The sequence below is a fragment of the Capra hircus genome, chromosome 9 (genome assembly GCF_001704415.2).
Source record: "Capra hircus breed San Clemente chromosome 9, ASM170441v1, whole genome shotgun sequence".
Taxonomy (NCBI): Eukaryota; Metazoa; Chordata; class Mammalia; order Artiodactyla; family Bovidae; genus Capra; species Capra hircus.
The window spans coordinates 2,797,883-2,819,204 of NC_030816.1; the positions used below are offsets into that span (position 1 = coordinate 2,797,883).

General features: G+C 40.2%; 1 protein-coding gene across 1 annotated transcript in view; it reads right to left on the reverse strand.

Moving 5' to 3' along the window:
* Positions 1–21,322, reverse strand: part of IMPG1 (interphotoreceptor matrix proteoglycan 1) — a 157,050-nt gene that overhangs the window by 30,199 nt on the left and 105,529 nt on the right. The window contains exon 13 of the mRNA XM_005684438.2: positions 2,256–2,800. Within this exon, the coding sequence (XP_005684495.2) occupies positions 2,256–2,800 (545 nt within the window). The remainder of the gene's footprint in view (positions 1–2,255; positions 2,801–21,322) is intronic.

The window sequence follows — 21,322 nt, forward strand, 5'->3', positions numbered from 1 at the left end:
GAGTTGTGCTTCACATTCCCACACCTGCCTCCTGAGACCCACAACCAGCCTTTTTTTTTTTTTTTTGCCACACCCCATGACACGTGAGAACTTAGTTTGCTGACTAGGGATCTGAACACTGGAAGTACAGAGCCTTAACCACTGAACGGCCAGGGAATTCCCCACAGCCATCCTGGAGATCACTTTTCAGGAATGTCTGAAACTCAGTGATGTCTGCTTTGTTCCTGGCTCTGAAAATGGGACCTCTCCTTCATGAACTGACACCCACAGACCCAGAGAGTACACAGATACAAACTCTAATCTCCCAGGCTTGGCCCAGACCTGCTTGTCCTTTGTCTCCAACTCCACCCAACCAGACTCTGACTCAAACCCACATGTTGGTACCACCTCCAGTTAACCGCCCCCTCAAGGTTACTATGAAAATAAAATGAAATTTTATACAGAGTGTGGAATTACTCCTATTTTCTCCCATGTACTTTGGCTAGACTCATTCTTTGTGTCTTAACATTGCTTTGGCCTCTAATGGGAATTCCTTGTTCTCACTTCATGTGCAGACACTAGCTGCTCCCTTTCCCCAAATCCATTCTTCTCTTCTTCATGAGGCTGCCTTGCTAGAGCCCACATTTCCCACCCTCCTTTGCAGCAAGGTGTGGCCACATGACCAATTCCCACCAATTGGATATGAGTTAAAGAGGTGTGGGCAACTTTGGCATCACTTGCTTAGGATATTGCTTGCCCTGGGGTTCCTCACTTTCCCCTTCTCACAAGTAGAAACAGAGATGTATCAGTTACCAATGATTCTACATGCAGCACAGCAAAGGAAACACCAACATGAAGAACAGACTTTCAGACTCAGTGGGAGAAGGACAATGTAGGATGATTTGGGAGAATCGCATCGAAACATGTACATTGCCGTATGTAAAAACAGATGACCAGTGCCAGTTCAATGCATGAAGCCAGGCACCCAAAGCTGGTGCTCTGGAAAAGCCTGGCGGGGTGGTGTGGGGAGGGGTGTGGGAGGAGGGCTCAGGATGGGGGGATACATGCGTACCTATGGCTGATTCATGTTGATATATGGGAGAAACCATCACAATATAGTAAAATAAATATCCCCCCATTAAAATAAATAAATAAATAAGAGAGATGTACCAGTGACCCAGCTTTGGATGTGAGAGTAAGGAAACACCCTTGGGTTGGCAGAGTTATAAATGGAGGGAATATGAGTCCGTGGATGACTCTGTAGAGCAGAGTTGCCCCACCCACCAAGTGAAAGAAAATAAACTCATATTCTATTTAAGTTGCTATATTCTTGGTCTCTTCATTATGGAAGCCTAGAGGTATCCTAGTTAATACACCTGGACTTGGTACCCTGGGCCTCTGTTCCTTGAGATTGTCCCAACATCAGCTTACCTCACTTGGGGGAAGTGGGTACAGCACAAAGTCTTATTTAAAGTTCACTTGAAGAATCGGTTTTAATGTGGTTTTAATTTGCATAGTGATTTAACTTACATGGAGCTTACAAATATTTTTTTCTTATTTTCAGAAATTCTGTAACCTTTGTGATGGGCATTGTGTACTTGAATTTAATTATCCATGGCTGTGAGAAGTTCATAGTTTAGCAGTTTTCATTGTGTATGTATTTCTACAAAAGTACGTGAAGAAACAAAATAAATATGCAATTTTGGGGGGTGTTTCATAATCAGAGTTATATGCTTTTTGATGATCTCACTTTCTTTGTTAGTTGTTGGGATGCTGAGCCATTTTGTCATTTTATTTTTTTGTTGGTTTGTTTTGCAAGAACATAAAGGGAACTAAAAAAAAAAAAAATTTCTTATACCTGAAGACTTGACCTCATCTCTCCTGGACTTTTCTAGCCTTGAAACTTTTTGTCAGATGGCTGGAAAACAGAATGAACTTAGGAAAAGTCTGCTTATATTATTTATAAATTCCAAGTTCAGTTCTTGAGTGGTTATGTATTATTCCCAGGAAAACGAAATCTAGAGGAACTATAATGAAAAGGTCTTAGGAATAAGTTTGTTTCCAGATAGCTGAGCGGCTGTCTCGTGTGTCTACCATAGAGTTCTTGTCTGTTGGATCCAAATCCATCTCAACCCTCTAGTTGAATGCTATCAGCAACAGATATCTCAGAAGCTTGTCCCTTCCAAATTGCATTGCTCAAGACAGCAATGATTACATTATAAAGTAACAACAAAAAGGAAAGGAGACACACAGAGTTGTAAGCGGTGTCCACTTACCAGTTCTGTGAATCGCTGCTCCAGAGCTTGATATTCAAGCGAACTCTTGTTAAACAGGTCAGTGGAGAAGGGCATGTTGGCTACACGCAAACTGAAGAACACCACCAACTCTCGGCCCCTGGCAGCAACGGTCATGGTGCTGGTGGTGATGTAGTGCAAACCTGGGTCAGGAGTGATGTTCTCCAGGAAATAATCTGGGCTGGAAACATACCCACTGAATCCTGGGACCTCAGAGGAGGTAGGAGTGTTAGTGAGATCCATTCCATCTAAGTCTTCCATTGTATCTTGGCTGCTGGTACTCAACCGGTCTTCTGAAGATGTAGGCAAGTGTGAAATTTCCGGAACCAATGGGCTGATGGCAGAATAATCATCAGTGGGGACAGTAAGCCGTGGGATTAGTACTGTCTGGTCAATGGACATTATGTCTGTGGCACTTTGATCAGTCTGAGAAAAGACGCTTGATGCAGTAAAAAAAGGTAGAGTTTCTGATAGGGAGGTAGAGGTCACAGCAGGTGGAGCCCAAGAACCATCCGTGGGCGAAGCTCCTGAGACCAATTCATTATGTCCAAGCAGCCCCACAAAAAATAGAAAGCAAAAAAGAAAATCCAAAGTTAAAATTAATTTTGGAAAAGATAGCATTTGAATTATTTTAATATCATATTTGGTTTTACTTATTTTTTAATTTCTAGATTTTTTCCAAGTTTTATTGAGATATAATTGATATACCTCACTGTATAAGTTTAAGATGTATAGCATAATGGTTTGACTTACATATACAGTGAAGTAATTACCATGTTTAATATCATATTTCAAAAAACAAATTGGTACAGAAAGGGCAGGCAGCCCTATAGCCACACTTACGGAGACAGAGGCTAGGTGTCTATAACCATTTTATTCAGGTCCAATACTTGTGGATATGTGAGTCTAAAAGAGCACAAATTGCCTAGAATTTTCAGAATTACTGCCCAGTGAGACACAGCACACATAGGGACCAGGTGGTAAAAAATGACTAGGTCAGCAGGTGGTACAAACCGCAGATGGCTTTGGGATAGACTTGGATCCCACATACCCATCTGGAACTCTAAGCCAATTGGTTGGGCACTTTTGGCCTGAAAATTTTGTTCACTTTCCAGTCATGCAGTCTGAATTTTATGCAACTGGATTTTTGGGGGATCACAATTATCACATTTTGGTAGTTTTACTAATCAAAATTTAAATCATGTTTTTCCAAAATGGGATAATCTAAATGAACAATTTGCCTGTTTGCAAAATAATATTGAAAGTGTGAAGCTGTGGGTTACACACAAATAATTTGAACTTTGCATTGGCCGTGCAAGTAAGTATTTGATACTATTTAAAGGTTTTTTCATTCCTACATGATTATATCTTGATAATACTACCACTTTGCATTACTTTCTTGAGTAAGTACATATTGAACTACTGAAGTCCACTCCCTTTTTGGTGCAAAATTAAAATCAATAAGTATTTATGAACTAAAAGAGTGGTTATATGAAGCTTTCAGATAAAGAGATTGGTGGGTTATTAAAATATTCCAATAAACCTAAATTCCACAGCCACTGACAATATTTAAGGCATTAGGTAGATCAAAACAGGGAGCTTTCTGTGATTACTTTGGTGGCATTTTGGCAAATATGTGGGAAAGCTGTGCTCAAATTCAAACGCTAAGCATGATGAATGGACTGTCTGGAGGCAGATATAATCTTTGGACTCTCAGTCAGCTAATTTACTAGAGTACAATCACCCAAACTGAAATTCCAAGGGATAAACAGCTCTGAAAGGTGGAATCATATTACTTTTATTAGTTTCTTAAAATAAAAACTGTCTATGGTGAATTGCAAGCAGATTTCAAAGAAGTTCCCCCTTTCTTTCCCCCTTGGAGGATGCCTAGGTTTGTCTACTATTAGAATGAAGTTTCCTAACAGCTAAGATATTTCTGGACATACACTTGTAGTTTTATTCACATCTCCATTGCTATGGACTGAATGTTTGCCTCCTTCCAAAATTTATGTGTTACAGTCCTCACCTCCAGTGTGACAGTATCTGGAGGAACAGTCTTTCGGAGGTAATTAAGTCACGAGGATGGAGCCCTCATGAATGGGATTAGTGCCCTTATAAATAAGAAGAGACATGAGAGATGATCCGTCTCTGCCATGTGCAGATGCAGAAAGAAGGCATCTGTGTGTTGACTGGAAAAAAGACCCTCTCCAGTAACCAGATCAGTCAGCAGTTTGATTTTGGACATTTTAGCCTACAGAACTGTGAGGAATAAACTTCTATAGTTTAAGCCACCCAGTCTATGACGTTTTGCTATATGGTAGCAGCCCGAGCTGTCTAGAACACCTGTGGAAGGACCTGGGATGAGTGAATCGAACACTTTGAGTACCATCAGTGGTTTGATTCAACCTCTTGGTGTTATGGAGAAACACATTTGAATTCATGCTCCTGGGATGCGATCTCAGCACCCTTCCAGATGACCAGGGCCAGGGAAGAAGACCAATGACATGTGTCTTCATTCTTCTCTGGGTCAATGTCTCACTACTCACACCTTTTCCAGTATGCAGACTTCAGTCAGATTAAAACAATCTGCAGCATTACGTTATCAGCCAACAAAAATGAATTTCTTTTTCCCTTTGTAGCCTCTTCACATTAATCATTCACATTCACAATAAACCCAACCAAGTTCATTTCACTGATAGAACAGTTGGCTATTTAAATGAACATTGTTAGGTGAAAGACAGGGTTCCCACTGGAATATACTTATACTAAATCATCATTTCTTTATCTGAAATTTAAACTAAGTTGGTTATCTTGTATTTTTCTTTGCTGAATTTAATATCGCTATCTAAGTATGATTTTAAAAGACTTGTTATATTGGACTTCCCTTGTGGCTCAGACGGTAAAGCCTCTGTCTACAATGCGGCAGATCCAGGTTCGAGCCCTGGGTTGGGAAGATCCCCTGGAGAAGGAAACGGCAATCTACTCCAGAACTATTGCCTGGAAAATCCCATGGACAGAGGAGTCTGGCAGGCTGCAGTCTATGGGGTCGCAAAGAGTCGGACACGACTGAGCGACTTCACTTCACTTATATTCTCTCAGCTTGATATTGAAACCAGTAAGGCTATAGTCAGAGACTGACAGAGACTGAGCCAGAACTGTGTTTGAGGTCAGCAGTGGACTGCCACAGGGGCAGGGGCTTTGGGTGCAGCAGACTTGGGTATGGCATAAGCCCTCTTGGAGGAGGTCGCCATTAACTCCACCATAGAGCTGCTGGAACTTACACAGGACTGGGAAATAAACTCTTTGAGGACACAAACAGAACTTTGTGTGCAACAGGACCCAGGAGAAAGGAGCAGTGTCCCCACAAGAGACTGACCCAGACTTGCCCATGAATTTCCAGGAGTCTCCAGCAGAGGCATGAGTCGGTGGTGGCCACCTCAGGTTTCGGGGCAGTGAGTGTAGCAGTACATGCATGGGATCTTTTGAAGGAGGTCCCCATTATCTTCATTACCTCCACCATAGTCTGGCACCAGGTAAATAGCAGGGAGGGAACACAGCTCCACCCATCAACAGAAAATTAGATTAAAGATTTACTGAGCACTCCCCAGGAGAGTGAAAAAGTTGGCTTAAAGCTCAACATTCAGAAAGCTAAGATCATGGCATCCGGTCCCATCACTTCATGGGAAATAGATGGGGAAACAGTGGAAACAGTGTCAGACTTTATTTTGGGGGACACCAAAATCACTGCAGATGGTGACTGCAGCCATGAAATTAAAAGACGCTTACTCCTTGGAAGAAAAGTTATGACCAACCTAGATAGCATATTCAAAAGCAGAGACATTACTTTGCTGACTAAGGTCCATCTAGTCAAGGCTATGGTTTTCCCTGTGGTCAAGTATGGATGTGAGTGTTGGACTGTGAAGAAGGCTGAGCGCCGAATAATTGATGCTTTTGAACTGTGGTGTTGGAGAAGACTCTTGAGAGTCCCTTGGACTGCAAGGAGCTCCAACCAGTCCACTCTGAAGGAGATCATCCCTGGGATTTCTTTGGAAGGAATGATGCTAAAGCTGAAACTCCAGTACTTTGGCCACCTCATGTGAAGAGTTGACTCATTGGAAAAGACTCTGATGCTGGGAGGGACTGGGGGCAGGAGGAGAAGGGGATGACCGAGGATGAGATGGCAGGATGGCATCACTGACTCGATGGACACGACTCTGAGCGAACTCCGGGAGTTGGTGATGGACAAGGAGGCCTGGCGTGCTGCGACTCATGGGGTTGCAAAGAGTCGGACATGACTGAGCGACTGAACTGAACTGAACCCCACCCATCAGAATAAGACCTAGTTTCCCCCTCAGTCAGTCTCTCCCATCAGGAAGCTTCCATAAGCCTCTTATCTTTCTCCATCCGAGGGCAGACAGACTGAAAACCACAGCCACAGAAAACTAACCAATCTGAGCACATGGACCACAGCCTTGTCTAACTCAATGAATTTATGAACAATGCTGTGTGAGGCCACCCAAGACGGACGGGTCATGGTGGAGAGGTCTGACAAAATGTGGTCCACTGGAGAAAGGAATGGCAAACCGCTTCAGTATTCTTGCCTTGAGAACCCTATGAGCAGTATGAAAAGACAAAAAGATAGGACACTGAAAGATGAACTCCCCAGGTTGGTAAGTGCCCGATATGCTACTGGAGATCAGTGGAAAAATAACTCCAGAAAGAATGAAGAGATAGAGCCAAAGCAAAAACAACACCAGTTGTGGATGTAACTGGTGATAGAATCAAAGTCCGATGCTATTGAGAGCAATATTGCATAGGAACCTGGAATGTCAGGTCCATGAATCAAGGCAAATTGGAACTGGTCAAACAGGAGATGGAGAGAGTGAACATGACACTGTAGGAATCAGCAAACTAAAATGGACTGGAATCGGAGAATTTAACTCAGATGACCATGATATGTACTACTGCAGGCAGGAATCCCTTAGAAGAAATGGAGTAGCCATCATAGTCAATGAAAGAGTCTGAAATGCAGTACTTGAATACAATCTCAAAAACTGACAGAATGATCTCTGTTCATTTCCAAGGCAAACCATTCAATATCATGGTAACCCAAGTCTATGCTCCGACCAGTAATGCTGAAGAAGCTGAAGTTGAACAGTTCTATGAAGACCTACAAGATCTGCTAGAACTAACACCCAAAAGAGATGTCCTTTTCATTATAGGGGACTGGAATGCAAAAGTAGGAAGTCAAGAAACATCTGGAGTAACAGGCAAATTTGGTCTTGGAATGCGGAATGAAGCAGGGCAAAGGCTAATAGAGTTTTGCCAAGAGAATGCACTGGTCATAGCAAACACCCTCTTCTAGCAACACAAGAGAAGACTCTACACAGGGACATCACTGGATGGTCAATACCGAAATCAGATATTCTTTGCAGCCAAAGATGGAGAAGCTCTATACAGTCAGCAAAAACAACACCGGGAGCTGACTCGGATCATGAACTCCTTATTGCCAAATTCAGACTTAAATTGAAGAAAGTAGGCAAAACCACTAGATCATTCAGGTATGACCTAAATCAAATCCCTTACGATTATATAGTGGAAGTGACAAAGAGATTCGAGGGATTAGATCTGATAGACAGAGTGCCTGATGAACCATGGACGGAGGTTTGTGAGATTGTATAGGAGGCAGGGATCAAGATATCTCCAAGAAAAAGAAATGCAAAAAAGCAAAATGGCTGTCTGAGGAGGCCTTACAAATAGCTGTGAAAAGAAGAAGTGAAAAGAAGAAGTGAAAAGCAAAGGAGAAAACTCTGCATTTGAATGCAGAGTTCCAAGGAATAGAAAGGAGAGATAAGAAAGCCTTCCTCGGTGATCAGTGCAAAGAAATAGAGGAAAACAACAGAATGGGAAAGACTAGAGATCTCTTCAAGAAAATTAGAGATACCAGGGGAACATTTCATGCAAAGATGAGCACAATAAAGGACAGAAATGGTATGGACCTAACAGAAGCAGAAGATATTAAAAAGAGGTGGCAAGAATATACAGAAGAACTGTACAAAAAAGATCTTCACAACCCAGATAATCACAATGGTCTGCTCACTCACCTAGAGTTAGACATCCTAGAGCGTGAAGTCAAGGGGTCCTTGGGAAGCATCACTAAGAACAAAGCTAGTGGAGGTGATAGAATTTCAGTTGAGTTGTTTCAAATCCTAAAAGATGATGCTGTGAAAGTGCTGCACTCAATATGCCAGCAAATTTGGAAAACTCAGCAGTGGCCACAGGACTGGAAAAGCTCAGTTTTCATTCTAATCCCAGAGAAAGGCAATGACAAACAATGCTCAAACTACCGCACAATTGCACTCATCTCACACGCTGGTAAAGTAATGCTCAGAATTCTCCAAGCCAGGTTTCAACAATATGTGAACCGTGAACTTCCAGATGTTCAAACTGGTTTTAGAAAAGGCAGAGGAATCACAGATCAAATTGCCAACATCCGTTGGGTTATTGAAAAAACTAGACAGTCCCAGAAAAACATCTATTTCTGCTTTATTGACTATGCCAAATTATCACCACAAACTGTGGAACATTCTGAAAGAGATGGGAACACAAGGCCACCTGACCTGCCTCCTGAGAAATCTGTGTGCATGTCAGGAAGCAACAGTTAGAACTGGACACGGAACAACAGACTGGTTCTAAATAGGAAAAGGAGTACATCAAGGCTGTATACTGTCACCCTGCTTATTTAACTTATATGCAGAGAACATCATGAGAAACGCTGGACTGGATGAAGCATAAGCTGGAATCAAGATTACTGGAAGAAATATCAATAACCTCAGATATGCAGATGACACCACCCTTATGGCAGAAAGTGAAAAAAAAACTAAGGAGCCTCTTGATGAAAGTGAAAGAGGAGAGTGAAAAAGTTGGCTTAAAGCTCAACATTCAGAAAACTAAGATCATGGCATCCAGTCCCATCACTTCATGGCAAATAGATGGGGAAAGAATGAAAACTGCTACAGACTTTATTTTCTTGGGCTCCAAAATCACTGCAGATGGTGACTGCAGCCATGAAATTAAAAGGTGCTTACTCTTTGGAAGAAAAGCTATGACCAACTTAGACAGCATATTAAAAAGCAGAGACATAACTTTGCCAACAAAGGTCCATCTACTCAAAGCTATGGTTTTTCCAGTGGTCATGTATGGATGTGATAGTTGGACTGTGAGGAAGGCTGAGTGCTGAAGAATTGATGCTTTTGAACTGTGGTGTTGGAGAAGACTCTTGAGAGTCCCTTGGAATGCAAGGAGATCCAACCAGTCCATCCTAAAGGAAATCAGTTCTGAATATTCATTGGAAGGGCTGAAGTTGAAGCTGAAACTCCAATCCTTTGGCCACCTGATGTGAAGAACTGACTCATTTGAAAAGACCCCGATGCTGGGAGAGATTGAAGGTGGGAGGAGAAGGGGACGACAGAGGTTGAGATGGTTGGATGGCATCACTGACTCAATGGACATGAGTATGAGTAAGCTCCGGGAGTTGGTGAAGGACAGGGAGGGCTGGCGTGCTGCACTCCATGGGATCGCAGAGTCGGACACGACTGAGCGATTGAACTGACTGACTGAAGGCTATAGTCAATTCTTTCAAAATAAAACTTTCTTAGAAACCTTACCACCATTTATAAATGTATTTTAAATAATTATGTTTTCACCAGATTCTTATGCAAAACACATGGCAACAGCAAAAGCCATTCTGATCTTGAAGTTTTTACATGGCAATGGAGATGGCAAGCACAAAGAGCCAAGGCCATTTGTTTCATCATGGGGGATGCAGAACAGATCCAAAACAACTTGACTTTTTAGGTATCAGCCAAAGAACATTATGCAAGTTAAAAAAAAGAAAAGCGAAAACAAAGAAAATGTTAAATTCCAGGAAAACAGTAAACATATTTAGGGCAAATAGGTCTGCTGTGAATACATAATGTAAGCACTGAATATTGATTCAATAATAGTTGTTACCATGCTGAGAGGGAAGCGTGTTGTAGAACCTCAAATTCCTAATTGCAGTAATAGGAAGTTAGTAAATAATATATGAAACAGATGGCTCAAAGGATACATATCATTTAGAAATAAGGCAAGAATAAATACCAGAAGAAAGAGCGGAATTAAAAGGGAGTACTTTTGGTAACTGGGCCTGCACAGAAGGGAAGTGTGAGGTAGCAAAATGCCATATTTGTCAGAATACTTTAATACGATTTGGCTTTAGAAAAAGTTACACTTTTTATTTTGAGGCCAAGGGATATTCAAATGCAGTTCTAAGAACTGTAGAGAGGGCATCGGTGAAGATGGCAGAGGAAGAGACTCCAAAAGTGAAGCTGGCCTTCACGTTGGAAAGTTACAGGTCGCAAGTAGCTGTGATACAATAAGAAATACGTATTTGTCTCTGCCTCCAGTTCCTGACACAGAGCTCCTATATTTCTGAACCTTGGGCAGCAGCAGCTGGAAAAGTCTGTAGTCAAATCTGTTTCAGGGAGGAAATGGGAGCCCTGCGTGTTTGCCTGCTTCCCCTGTGCTAAATCCAGGGTGATGATCACAGGAAGGGCTTGGTGTTTGTTTAAAACTGCTTTCGTTTTCTGTGGCTCTGGGGGACGTGCGAATGATGAATGCCATTGGCTGCCAGAGCTGGGTGACCTGGGAGTCAGTTCCTCCCATGGCAGCCGTAAAAACTGGGAAAGCTCAGTTTATAACTTGTTGATCAGAAGTACAAGTGTCAGCCTGGCACTTTGGCATCTATGGTAGGGGGCAGTCTTGAGGATCTGAGCTCTTTATCTGTGGGCTCTGTACCAACTCCAGGTGTTTAGTGTCATAAATGAGTTGGAGGACACCCAGTTGATGTCTGGAAAGTTAAGCATTGATTTTAGGAAAATACCCTACACATTTGATTTTAGAAGTGCTGTGAATAGAAAAATAGTTCGTTTAGTAACCAAACCCTCAGGAACTTTGATAACCAGAGCCCTCCTTGAAGCAGTTACTTGATGATACATTCCAGCCAACTGAAAGATAAATCAAAACAGAGAACTTAGGAATGGAGAAGCTGTGATAGAAGGTTTGAGATTGAGCCTTAAATTCATTTAAATGTGGAATTCTGTCCAAGAAGCCACAGGAGTTGTAGCAGCAGAATCAGTTTTAAATTTATAAACTTTGACAACGTATAATAACTCACCTAATTATCAATACTTGGGATATGGGGGAGTGAAGACGGCTGGACTGTGAGTATTCTGATAATCCTGCCTTTTATAATAATACATCAAAATGCTGTTTAATGTTGGTACATAGACAGGAAATGTGATAATGTCTCAAATTAATATTTTAGGTAATCTTTTTTAGCCTTTAGGGATCTTTCAATAATGAGTATATCATAAAGTAACGAAATATTCATCTGAAATTCAGCAGTTTTTTAAGTTTTATCTCAGTTTCACTTTCTTATGTTAAAGTCAAGTAAAATTAAATGCAGTCCATTTTATTTGAATAGCATTCCAGAAACATTTCATATTTGTAAAAGCACTTAATCTAGCCTATCTGTTAAAATGTATTGAGAGACAGCTGGAAAGACAGATTTAGCATTTAAATATTTGTGAGCAGCACAGTTTTAATATTATTTTATTTTCTCTTTTTGGTAATTTTCTTCATCCTTTAACACTTTTAAATAACGAACATGTATCACTTAAAAATATTAAAAAAAATTTTTTATAAGTCTATTGTTTAGTCTCTTAACATAAATATATGTAATTTTTTCTTGGTGAAACTTGAGGTCACTGAAATCTCCAATATTATCTTTCTGTGTGCATTGTGAAATATATAAATGCACATTACATAAATAAACAAGTACAGAAATATATAGTTTTAGAAGTGTTTCCTGTAGATGTTTTAGATTTTGTAAACTTCAGATAAAAAAGAGCTCCTTGGTTAACTGAGGTAAATGTGAAATTTCACATGTGCCTACTTATTAAGTAAAAATCTTATGCAGAGAGTCACCACAGAAGTAAAAATATTTCACTACCAGATCTTTATTACTGTTAACATTAAAATAACATTTCAATTAAAACTGAAATTGTTAAGAAATTTAATTCCTACACCTTGGAGGACCTCATTGTGCCTTATTACTATGTTAGTTAGATGTTTCTATGGGGTTATGGCCTCAGAATCTAAACTCTTGAGAGACAGGGGGAGGGATAGATTGGGAGTTTGGGGTTAGAAGATGTAAATTATTATATATAGAAAGGATAAACAATAAGGTCCTAAGCACAGAGAATTATATTCAATATTTTATAATAAACCATAATGGAAAATAATATAAAAAGAATATATATATATACACATTATATATGTGTATATATATATTTATATATATATATATAAAACTGAATCACTTTGCTGCACAGCAGAAATTAACCTTACATTGTAAATTAACTATACTTCAATAAAATAAATAAGAAAAAAGAATATTGAGAGACAGGACTGAGGATGAAATGGGAGGAAACTAATATTTATTTGGTATCTGTTATGTTCTAGGTACTGGAATATTAAAAAAAATCTTCATTTACTTTAAGGCATTTTATACATTTCCATAGGATTTTACACTTTGCACTCACTACTTGATGTCTTTGAAATATCTAATTATGTCTTCTTAAGTGATTAAAGTGAGTAATTACGAGAAGTGAGTCAAGGCTATGAAGACGAAGTTCCTATCATCAGAATGAAGTATGGCTGTCAGTGTATTTTAACAAATCAAGCAAGGCACAGCTTTTTCTAGTTTAGTTTGTTACAGTTTTCCCTCATTAAACAAAAATGCCTAATCTGTGATATCTTATTACACCGAAACCCTGCCTCATATAATATAAATACTACAGAGCTCTGAGTCACATCTGACTACTTCCTCTCTTCCTTGTAGCATAATTTATAATAGCTTTCAATTTAGAAGCTTAGAATCAGCCCTCTAGGAAGAAATTATGAGTATGACTTGGAAAAAAAGAACAACGATCCTTGGTTTATTGATGAGAATAAAATCACACTGAAGAAGTGAATATTTGGGGCTAAATGAAGTAACCGTGACAGTATTGTGGTAGTGACTGAGGATGAAATGGGAGGAAACTAATATTTATTAGTTTTAATAACATGGTCATAGTTTGGTTCTGAATGGCTTTTGAATCATTTATTCCAAGGTTATTGAAAAGGTGTTTTTCCAGCTTTGACTTGCGAAGAGAAATAATCGATATATTTTCTCTTTACTAACAATTTCACATGTGCCTGAGGGAATAGTAAAGATTACATTTACATAAAACGTGCATTTGGGACTGTGGAAAGCTCACAACACATACCTGATACGGTAGCCTCTCATGGGGTTACTGATAGAACTACCTCCTGTTAGTAAGGTCCCTATAGATTCCCCTTCCACACAGCAGAGGGCTGACTTCCATAGAATGCTATGGAAATGATGACGCAAGACCCTGAGGTTAGGTCATAAAAGACATGACTTCTTCCACTTCGCTCTCTTGGATGAATTGCTTTGAGGGAAATCAGTTGTCATGCTGTGAGAACACTCAAGCAGCCATGTGGAGAGGCTTGAATGAGGAACAACTGAGACCTTCTTGTGGGCAATTTGCAAGGTTCTGAGTATGTCATCTTGGAAGCCGATCCATTAGCCCCATCAGTCAAGCCTTAAGATTATCGCCTCAGTTGACATCTTGGCTGCAACTTCATGAGCAACTCTGAGCCTGAACCACTCCGCTAAATTACTATATAGATTTCGAACCTACAGAAACTGGGAGTGACAATAAATGCTCATTGTTGCTTTTGGCCGCCAGATTGTACAGTCATTTTTTATTGCAGCAACAGATAGCCAGTCCACACAGAACCCCTTAAGGGCCTGGTGTTGTAGGAGTTTAGGTCTCTTACTCTAGCTTTTATCAGAATACCACAAAGGATCTGGATTTGGTTTAAGATATTCCCTTTTTTTTAAATGAAAATTAAAAAAACTTTAATTTTTAATTGAAGTATAGTTGATTTACAATGCTGTGTTAATTTTTCAGATGTAGAGCAAACAATTCAGTTATATATCTATTATATATATATATATATATAATATATACGGGCTTGCCTGGTGGCTCAGATGGTGAAGAATCTGCCTGCAATGTGGGAGATTTGGGTTCCTTTCCTGGGGTGGAAAGATCCTCTGGAGGAGGGCATGGCAACCCACTCCAGCATTCTTGCCTGGAGAATCCCATGGACAGAGGAGCCTGGGGGGCTACAGTCCATGTGGTCATAAAGAGCTGGACACGATTGAGTGACGAAGCACACACACACACACACACACACAAACATGTAAATTCATATATATATTCTTTTCAGATTCTTTTTTCTTATAGGTTATTATAAAATATTGAGTAGAGTTCCCTCTGCTATATAGTAGGTCCTTGTTGGTTATATATTTTATATACAATAGTGTGTATATCTTAATCCCAAATTGCTAACTTATCCCTCCCCCTGCCTTCTCCTTTGGTAACCATACATTTGTTTTCTATTTCTTTGGACCTATTTCTGTTTTATAAATACATTCATTTGAATTATTTTTTAAGGTATCAAATATAAGTGACATCATATGGTATTTGTCTTCTCTGTTTTACTTCACTTAGTATGACAATCTCTAGGTCCATCCACATGTCTACAAATGGCATTATTTCATTCTTTCTTATGGCTGAGTAATATTTCATTATATATATGTATGTATGTATATACATATACCATATCTTTCTTCTTTTACAGGAATATGTCATAATCTACATAATATATGATGAAAGCTGCTGCTAAGTTGCTTCAGTGGTGTCCGACTCTGTGCGACTCCATAGACGGCAGCCCACCAGGCTCCCCGTCCCTGGGATCCTCCAGGCAAGAACACTGAAGTGGGTTGTCATTTCCTTCTCCAATGCAGGAAAGTGAAAAGTGAAAGTGAAGTCGCTCAGTCGTGTCCGACCCTTAGCGACCCATGGGCTGCAGCCCTCCATGCTCCTCTGTCCATGGGATTTTCCAGGCAAGAGCACTGGAGTGGGGGGCCAAGGCTTTATCAATATTCTAATCTGCAATGGGGATTAGATGACAACCTATTTATAGGAAGCTTTTAGAACATGGTGTGTGTTTGTGTTTATGGTGGGAAGAAGGGGAGGACTGAGCAGAAGGAAGGACAGATAGACAGACAGATCTTGCGTGTTCAGGAATGTGGTTTCTCTCCTCAGTGTTGCTGCTCTGACTTAATTTACCTCATCTAGGTTATCATAGACAACCTCCATGCCAGGTGCCCCCAAGCCAACCAACTCAGTACCCCTTTTCCTGAAAATCTTTTGTAATGCTCACCACCTGATCCTGAAATGAGCTTCATCAAGAATATAATCAAGGACACATACACTTTCCAAAAATCAATGCATGGTTCAAACTTAATATAAACAAGGGGGCGGGGGATGGTCAGGGAGTTTGGGATTGACATGTACACACTGATATATTTAAAATGGGTAACCAAAAAGGACCTACTGTATAGCACAGGAAACTCTGCTTAATATTATGGAACTATCTAAGTAGGAAACAATCTGTAAAAGAACAGATACATGTGTTTGTATAACTGAATCACTTTGCTGTACCCCTGAAAATAGTACAACATTGTTAATCAACTATACTCCAATATAAAATAAAAAGTTAAAAATGTAACATAAAAGATAAATAGAAAATAATTTACAATACTATAATATGTAATTTGAAAGGCATTACAGCATCACAAGACATAATAGTCAGATTCAATATGTACTTACATGTAAACATCTATAAATATCACTTCTATAAACATCTATAATCACCAGGGGCTTCCCTGGTGGCTCAGACAGTGAAGAATCAGTCTGCAGTGCAGGAGACCTGGGTTTGATCCCTGGGTCAGGAAGATTCCCCTGGGGAAGGGAATGGCAACCCACTCCAGTATTCTTGCCTGGAGAATTCCATGGACAGAGGAGCCTGGTGGGCTACTGTCCATGGGGTCGCAAAGAGTTGGACATGACTGAGCATCTGACAGTTATCGCTTTCCTAAACATCACTATGAATTCTACATCTATAGTGGCAGATTCAGATGTTGTATTGGACACAAATACAGTGATCACCACTATGGTAAGAATAGTACATGGTTTTCTGAATTGGTGGCTAACACCTCATAAAGTTCCCTATACATATTAGTTGAATTTGGAGGAAAATTCAGGTTAAATTAAATTTTGCAAAATGTATTTTGTAAATTATATAAAAAAGTGTCAGGAAAAAGTGTGAAGCACTTTAGTGTTTTATCTAGAGCACTTTCTGGGTTTTCTGATCTATAGGAGTCCACACCATTTATTATTTATGCAATCTTTTAGTTGTAGTATACCTAGATCACTGCAGATGGTGATTTCAGCCATGAAATTAAAAGACGCTTACTCCTTGGAAGGAAAGTTATGACCAACCTAGATAGCATATTAAAAAGCAGAGATATTACTTTGCCAACAAAGGTCCGTCTAGTCAAGGCTATGGTTTTTGCAGTGGTCATGTATGAATGTGGGAGTTGGACTGTGAAGAAAGCTGAGCGCTGAAGAATTGATGCTTTTGAACTGTGGTGTTGGAGAAGATTCTTGAGAGTCCCTTGGACTGCAAGGAGGTCCAACCAGTCCATCCTGAAGGAGACCAGTCCTGGGTGTTCATTGGAAGGACTGATGCTGAGGCTGAAACTCCAATACTTTGGCCACCTCATGTGAAGATTTGACTCATTGGAAAAGACCCTGATGCTGGGAGGGATTAGGGGCAGGAAGAGAAGGGGACGACAGAGGATGAGATGGCTGGATGGCATGGCCAACTCGATGCACGTGAGTTTGGGTGAACTCCGGGACTTGGTGATGGACAGGGAGGCCTGGCATGCTGCGATTCATGGGATTGCAAAGAGTTGGACACAACTGAGTGATTGAACTGAACTGATAACTAGAGTAATGCAAATTACTCTTGTTCATGAAAGACAAAGGGTTTTTGTCAGGGGAATATAATTGACTGTTTCCATGTGGATATTGACCAATTTTGCATAAACTTGTAAATATATTTCCTCGTTTTTAAATTGCTGATTGTACATTGTTTGAATTCTCCTTCAAACTGCTTATCTTACTGTTGCCTCATTATTAATAGTTAATTTGTAACATACAAAATCTTTGACTTGTTTATTTTATATATGAGAGTAATGAGTAATGGAAGTTTTTAATAAAGTTTTACATTAACATGGGGCTACCCTGGTGGCTTAGTGGAAAAGAATCTGCCTGCTAATGTAGGAGATTTGGGTTCAATTTCTGGGTCGGGAAGATCTCCTGGAGAGGAAATGGCAACCCACTCTAGTATTCTTGATTGGGAAATCCCATGGGCAGAGGAGCCTGGTGGACTACAGTCCATGGGGTCACAAAGAGTTGGACACAACTTAGCAACGAAGCAATAATAATAACAACTTTAACAGGAGTCAAGGTATAGGCTTAGAAATTTAGTTTTTTTCCCTCATATATATGAATATCTGGAGATGGAATGTTTGAATATTTGATTCAATTCTGCTTTTATTCCAATCAATCATTTTTTAAATAAATATTTATTGCATACTGAGTTGTGGTCCAACATGCTCTTAATTTTTGGTTACATGGTATGTACCAGACACAGATCTTTTATTTTTTAGAGTTTTAAACTCACTTTTTTTCTATTGAACTACAGTTGATATAAAATGCTGTGCTAATTTCTGCTGTACAGCAAAATGACTCAGTTTTATGTGTGTGTATATATATATATATATACACACGCATTCTTTTTAATATTCCTTTTCAGTGTGGCTTATCCCAGGATCCTGAATATAATTCCCTGTGCTATAGAGTAGGACCTTGTCGTTTATCCATTCTGTATATAATGGTTTACATCTACTAACCTCAAATTCCCAGTCCATTTCTCCCTCTAGGCACAATTGTAAGTATGCTACATACTAACAAAATCTTTGTAATAACCCCATGAAATAAGCACTGTTATGACCATTTCATAGAGGGGAAACTGAGGCACAGAGATTGGTTAAAGAACTTGCTCAAGGTTGCTAGTGGTTAGTTCAGTTCAGTTGTTCAGTCGTGTCCGACTCTTTGTGATCCCATGGACTGCAGCACTCCAGGCTTCCCTGTCCATCGCCAACTCCTGGAGTCCACCCAAACTCATGTCCATTGAGTCAGTGATGCCACCTAACCATCTCATCCTCTGTTGTCCCCTTCTCCTCCTGCCTTCAATCTTTCCCAGCATCAGGGTTTTTTCAAATGAGTCAGTTATGGCTAACGGGAGTTTACATGCACACAGTCACACTCCTCACTGCACGGCTGACACTAGAGTGATGAATTTGGCAGGCCCAGCCCTTGTTTCTGGGAACTTTCCATCTTCAAGCAGTAACTGTACAATCAGAAGTGTGCCAAGTGCCACCAAAGGGATCACCCGGGGTGCTCTGGAAGACATAAAGGGAGGCCTAACTCTCACTACCTGGTGTGTCTGTGTTTGTGAAAGGAGGCTGATACGACCTGCCCTGCTGACTTTAGGGGTGTGGTGAGAAGCAAAGCCAAACACAAGAAAGCAAAACTTAGCAAGTGCAATTCTTTGAACTGCAAACTGTGATCATTTATAGAAACCAAACTAGTGTACCCTGGAGACACGTCTGGGTTTAGGAGAGAGTCTCTTCAGAGAACAGCCTTAAGCAATTTTCATTGTGAACTGCTAAGATCAAAGCAAGTCATTTTTTAAGAACAATGCAAACATTTTAGTGCAGGTTTAAAAGAAGATTGTTTACCTCACAAAGTTTTCCATAAGAATGTCATTAAAACACTGAAGGTATATTTAATGAGAATTTTGTTAATTGCAGTAAGTATTCAATGTTGATTGAAAAGTCAAACATGTATTTTAAGGGATGATCAGAGGATAACAGAGGAAACTGATTTTTATGCAGACTTGTTTTTCTACCAGTACATGGAAGAAATACAGTCTAGATAAGAATTTTAGAAGGAGGCTAACTCTCTTTTAGGGGAAGTAGGAAGCTATAAAATCACAGGAGAATCAGATCTAAAATGGAGTATCCCTATAAACCAGTCAGTCTTAAAGGAAATCAACCTTGAATACACTTTGGAAGGACTGGTGCTGAAGCTGAAGCTCCAATGCTTTGGCCACCTGATGCAAACAGCTGACTCTTTGGAAAAGACCCTGATGCTGGGAAAGATTGAAGGTAGAAGGAGAAGAGGGTGACAATGGATATAATGGTTGGGTGGCATCACCAATTCAATGGACATGAACCCGGCCAAATTCTGGGAGATGTTGAGGGACCGGGAAGCCTGGCGTGTTGCAGTCCCTGGGGTTGCAAAGAGTCAGACACGACTTGGTGACTGAACCACACTGGTTTGGGAATGTGTGTGCTAGGAACACATGCTCTCTCAGGGTAGAGCCTGGGCCTTTGTTTAAAGGAGCTCCTTGCCCAGGGAGAAGGCACAAGCCAAATAAGGACTCATGCTTGGCCTGTGAATGAAAAGCTGACATTCAGGGGTCAGTTAGTGGTGGTCAGTCACTGGTACATACCCAACTCCTAGAGCAGGCTGAGAATATGGGTTATAAAGCAGGGTCTGGCCATGTCCTAAGCACATCTGAAATATAAGAAGTTCTGTTTGAAGTATGTTTCTGATGTCTAGAAAAAGCACAGAAGAAAATGCTCAACACCACTAATTACTAGAGAAATGTAAATCAAAACTACAATGAGTTATCACCTCACGCTGGTCAGAATGGCCATCATCAAAAAGTCTACAAGCAATAAATGCTAGAGAGGATGCAGAGAAAAGGGAGCCTTCCTACACCGTTGGTGGGGATGTAAATTGATGCAGCCACGATGGAGAACAGTATGGAAGCTCCTTGAAAACCTAAACATAGAACCTCCATATGATCCAGCCCTCCTCTCCAAGGCGTGTGTGCAGAGAAAAACAAGGTTAATAAGGATGCGTGTACTCTAGTCTTCACTGCAGTGCTACTTACAGGAGCCAAGATATGGAAGCAACCTAAATATCTGTTGACAGAGGAATGGATAAAGGAGATGTGGTGTATATGTCTGATGCGATATTACTCAGAGGATAAAACAAAGTAATGCCATTTCCTGAATAGTCACTGGAAGGACCGATGCTGAAGCTGAAGCTCTGATACTCTGGCCACCTGATGTGAAGAGCCGACTCATTTGAAAAGACTCTGATGCTGGGAAAGATTGAAGGAAGACGAGAGGAAAACGGGACGACAGAGGATGAGATGGTTGGATGGCATCACCGACTCAATGGACATGAGTTTGAGCGAGCTCTAGGAGATGGTGAAGGGCAAGGAAGCCTGACATGCTTCAGTACCCAGGGATGCAAAAAGTTGGACACAACTGCGTGACTGAACAAGAACAATAAATGCCATCTGCAGCAACGTGGATCGACCTAGAGACTGTCATACCGGGTGACGTCAGTCAGACAGAGAAAGACACATATTATATGAGACTGCTTATATGTAAAATCTTAAAGAGTGATGCAAATGAACTTATCCACAAATAGAAACAGAGTTCCAGAGATAGAAAGCAAACTAACGGTTACCAGGGGTAAGGGCTGGGGAAGGCATAAATTAGGATTGACATACACGTATATCAAATAGCTACAGTATAGCACAGGACACTCCATTCAATACTCTGTAATGGCCTAAATGGGAAAAGAATTTTAAAGAGAGTGGATATATGAATATATGTAACAAATTCACTTTGCTCTACACGTGGAATAACCACAACATTGTTAATCAACTATACTCTAACACAATTTTTTTAAAAGTGAATGCAGTTTAGTTTTAATCAGGAAAAATTATGAAAGACTGTGATATGGATGTAAAAGATTACTGGGTGTCTTTTCAAAGGAATTCTGAGCATCAGTGAGCAGATTTTAAGGGGTTTT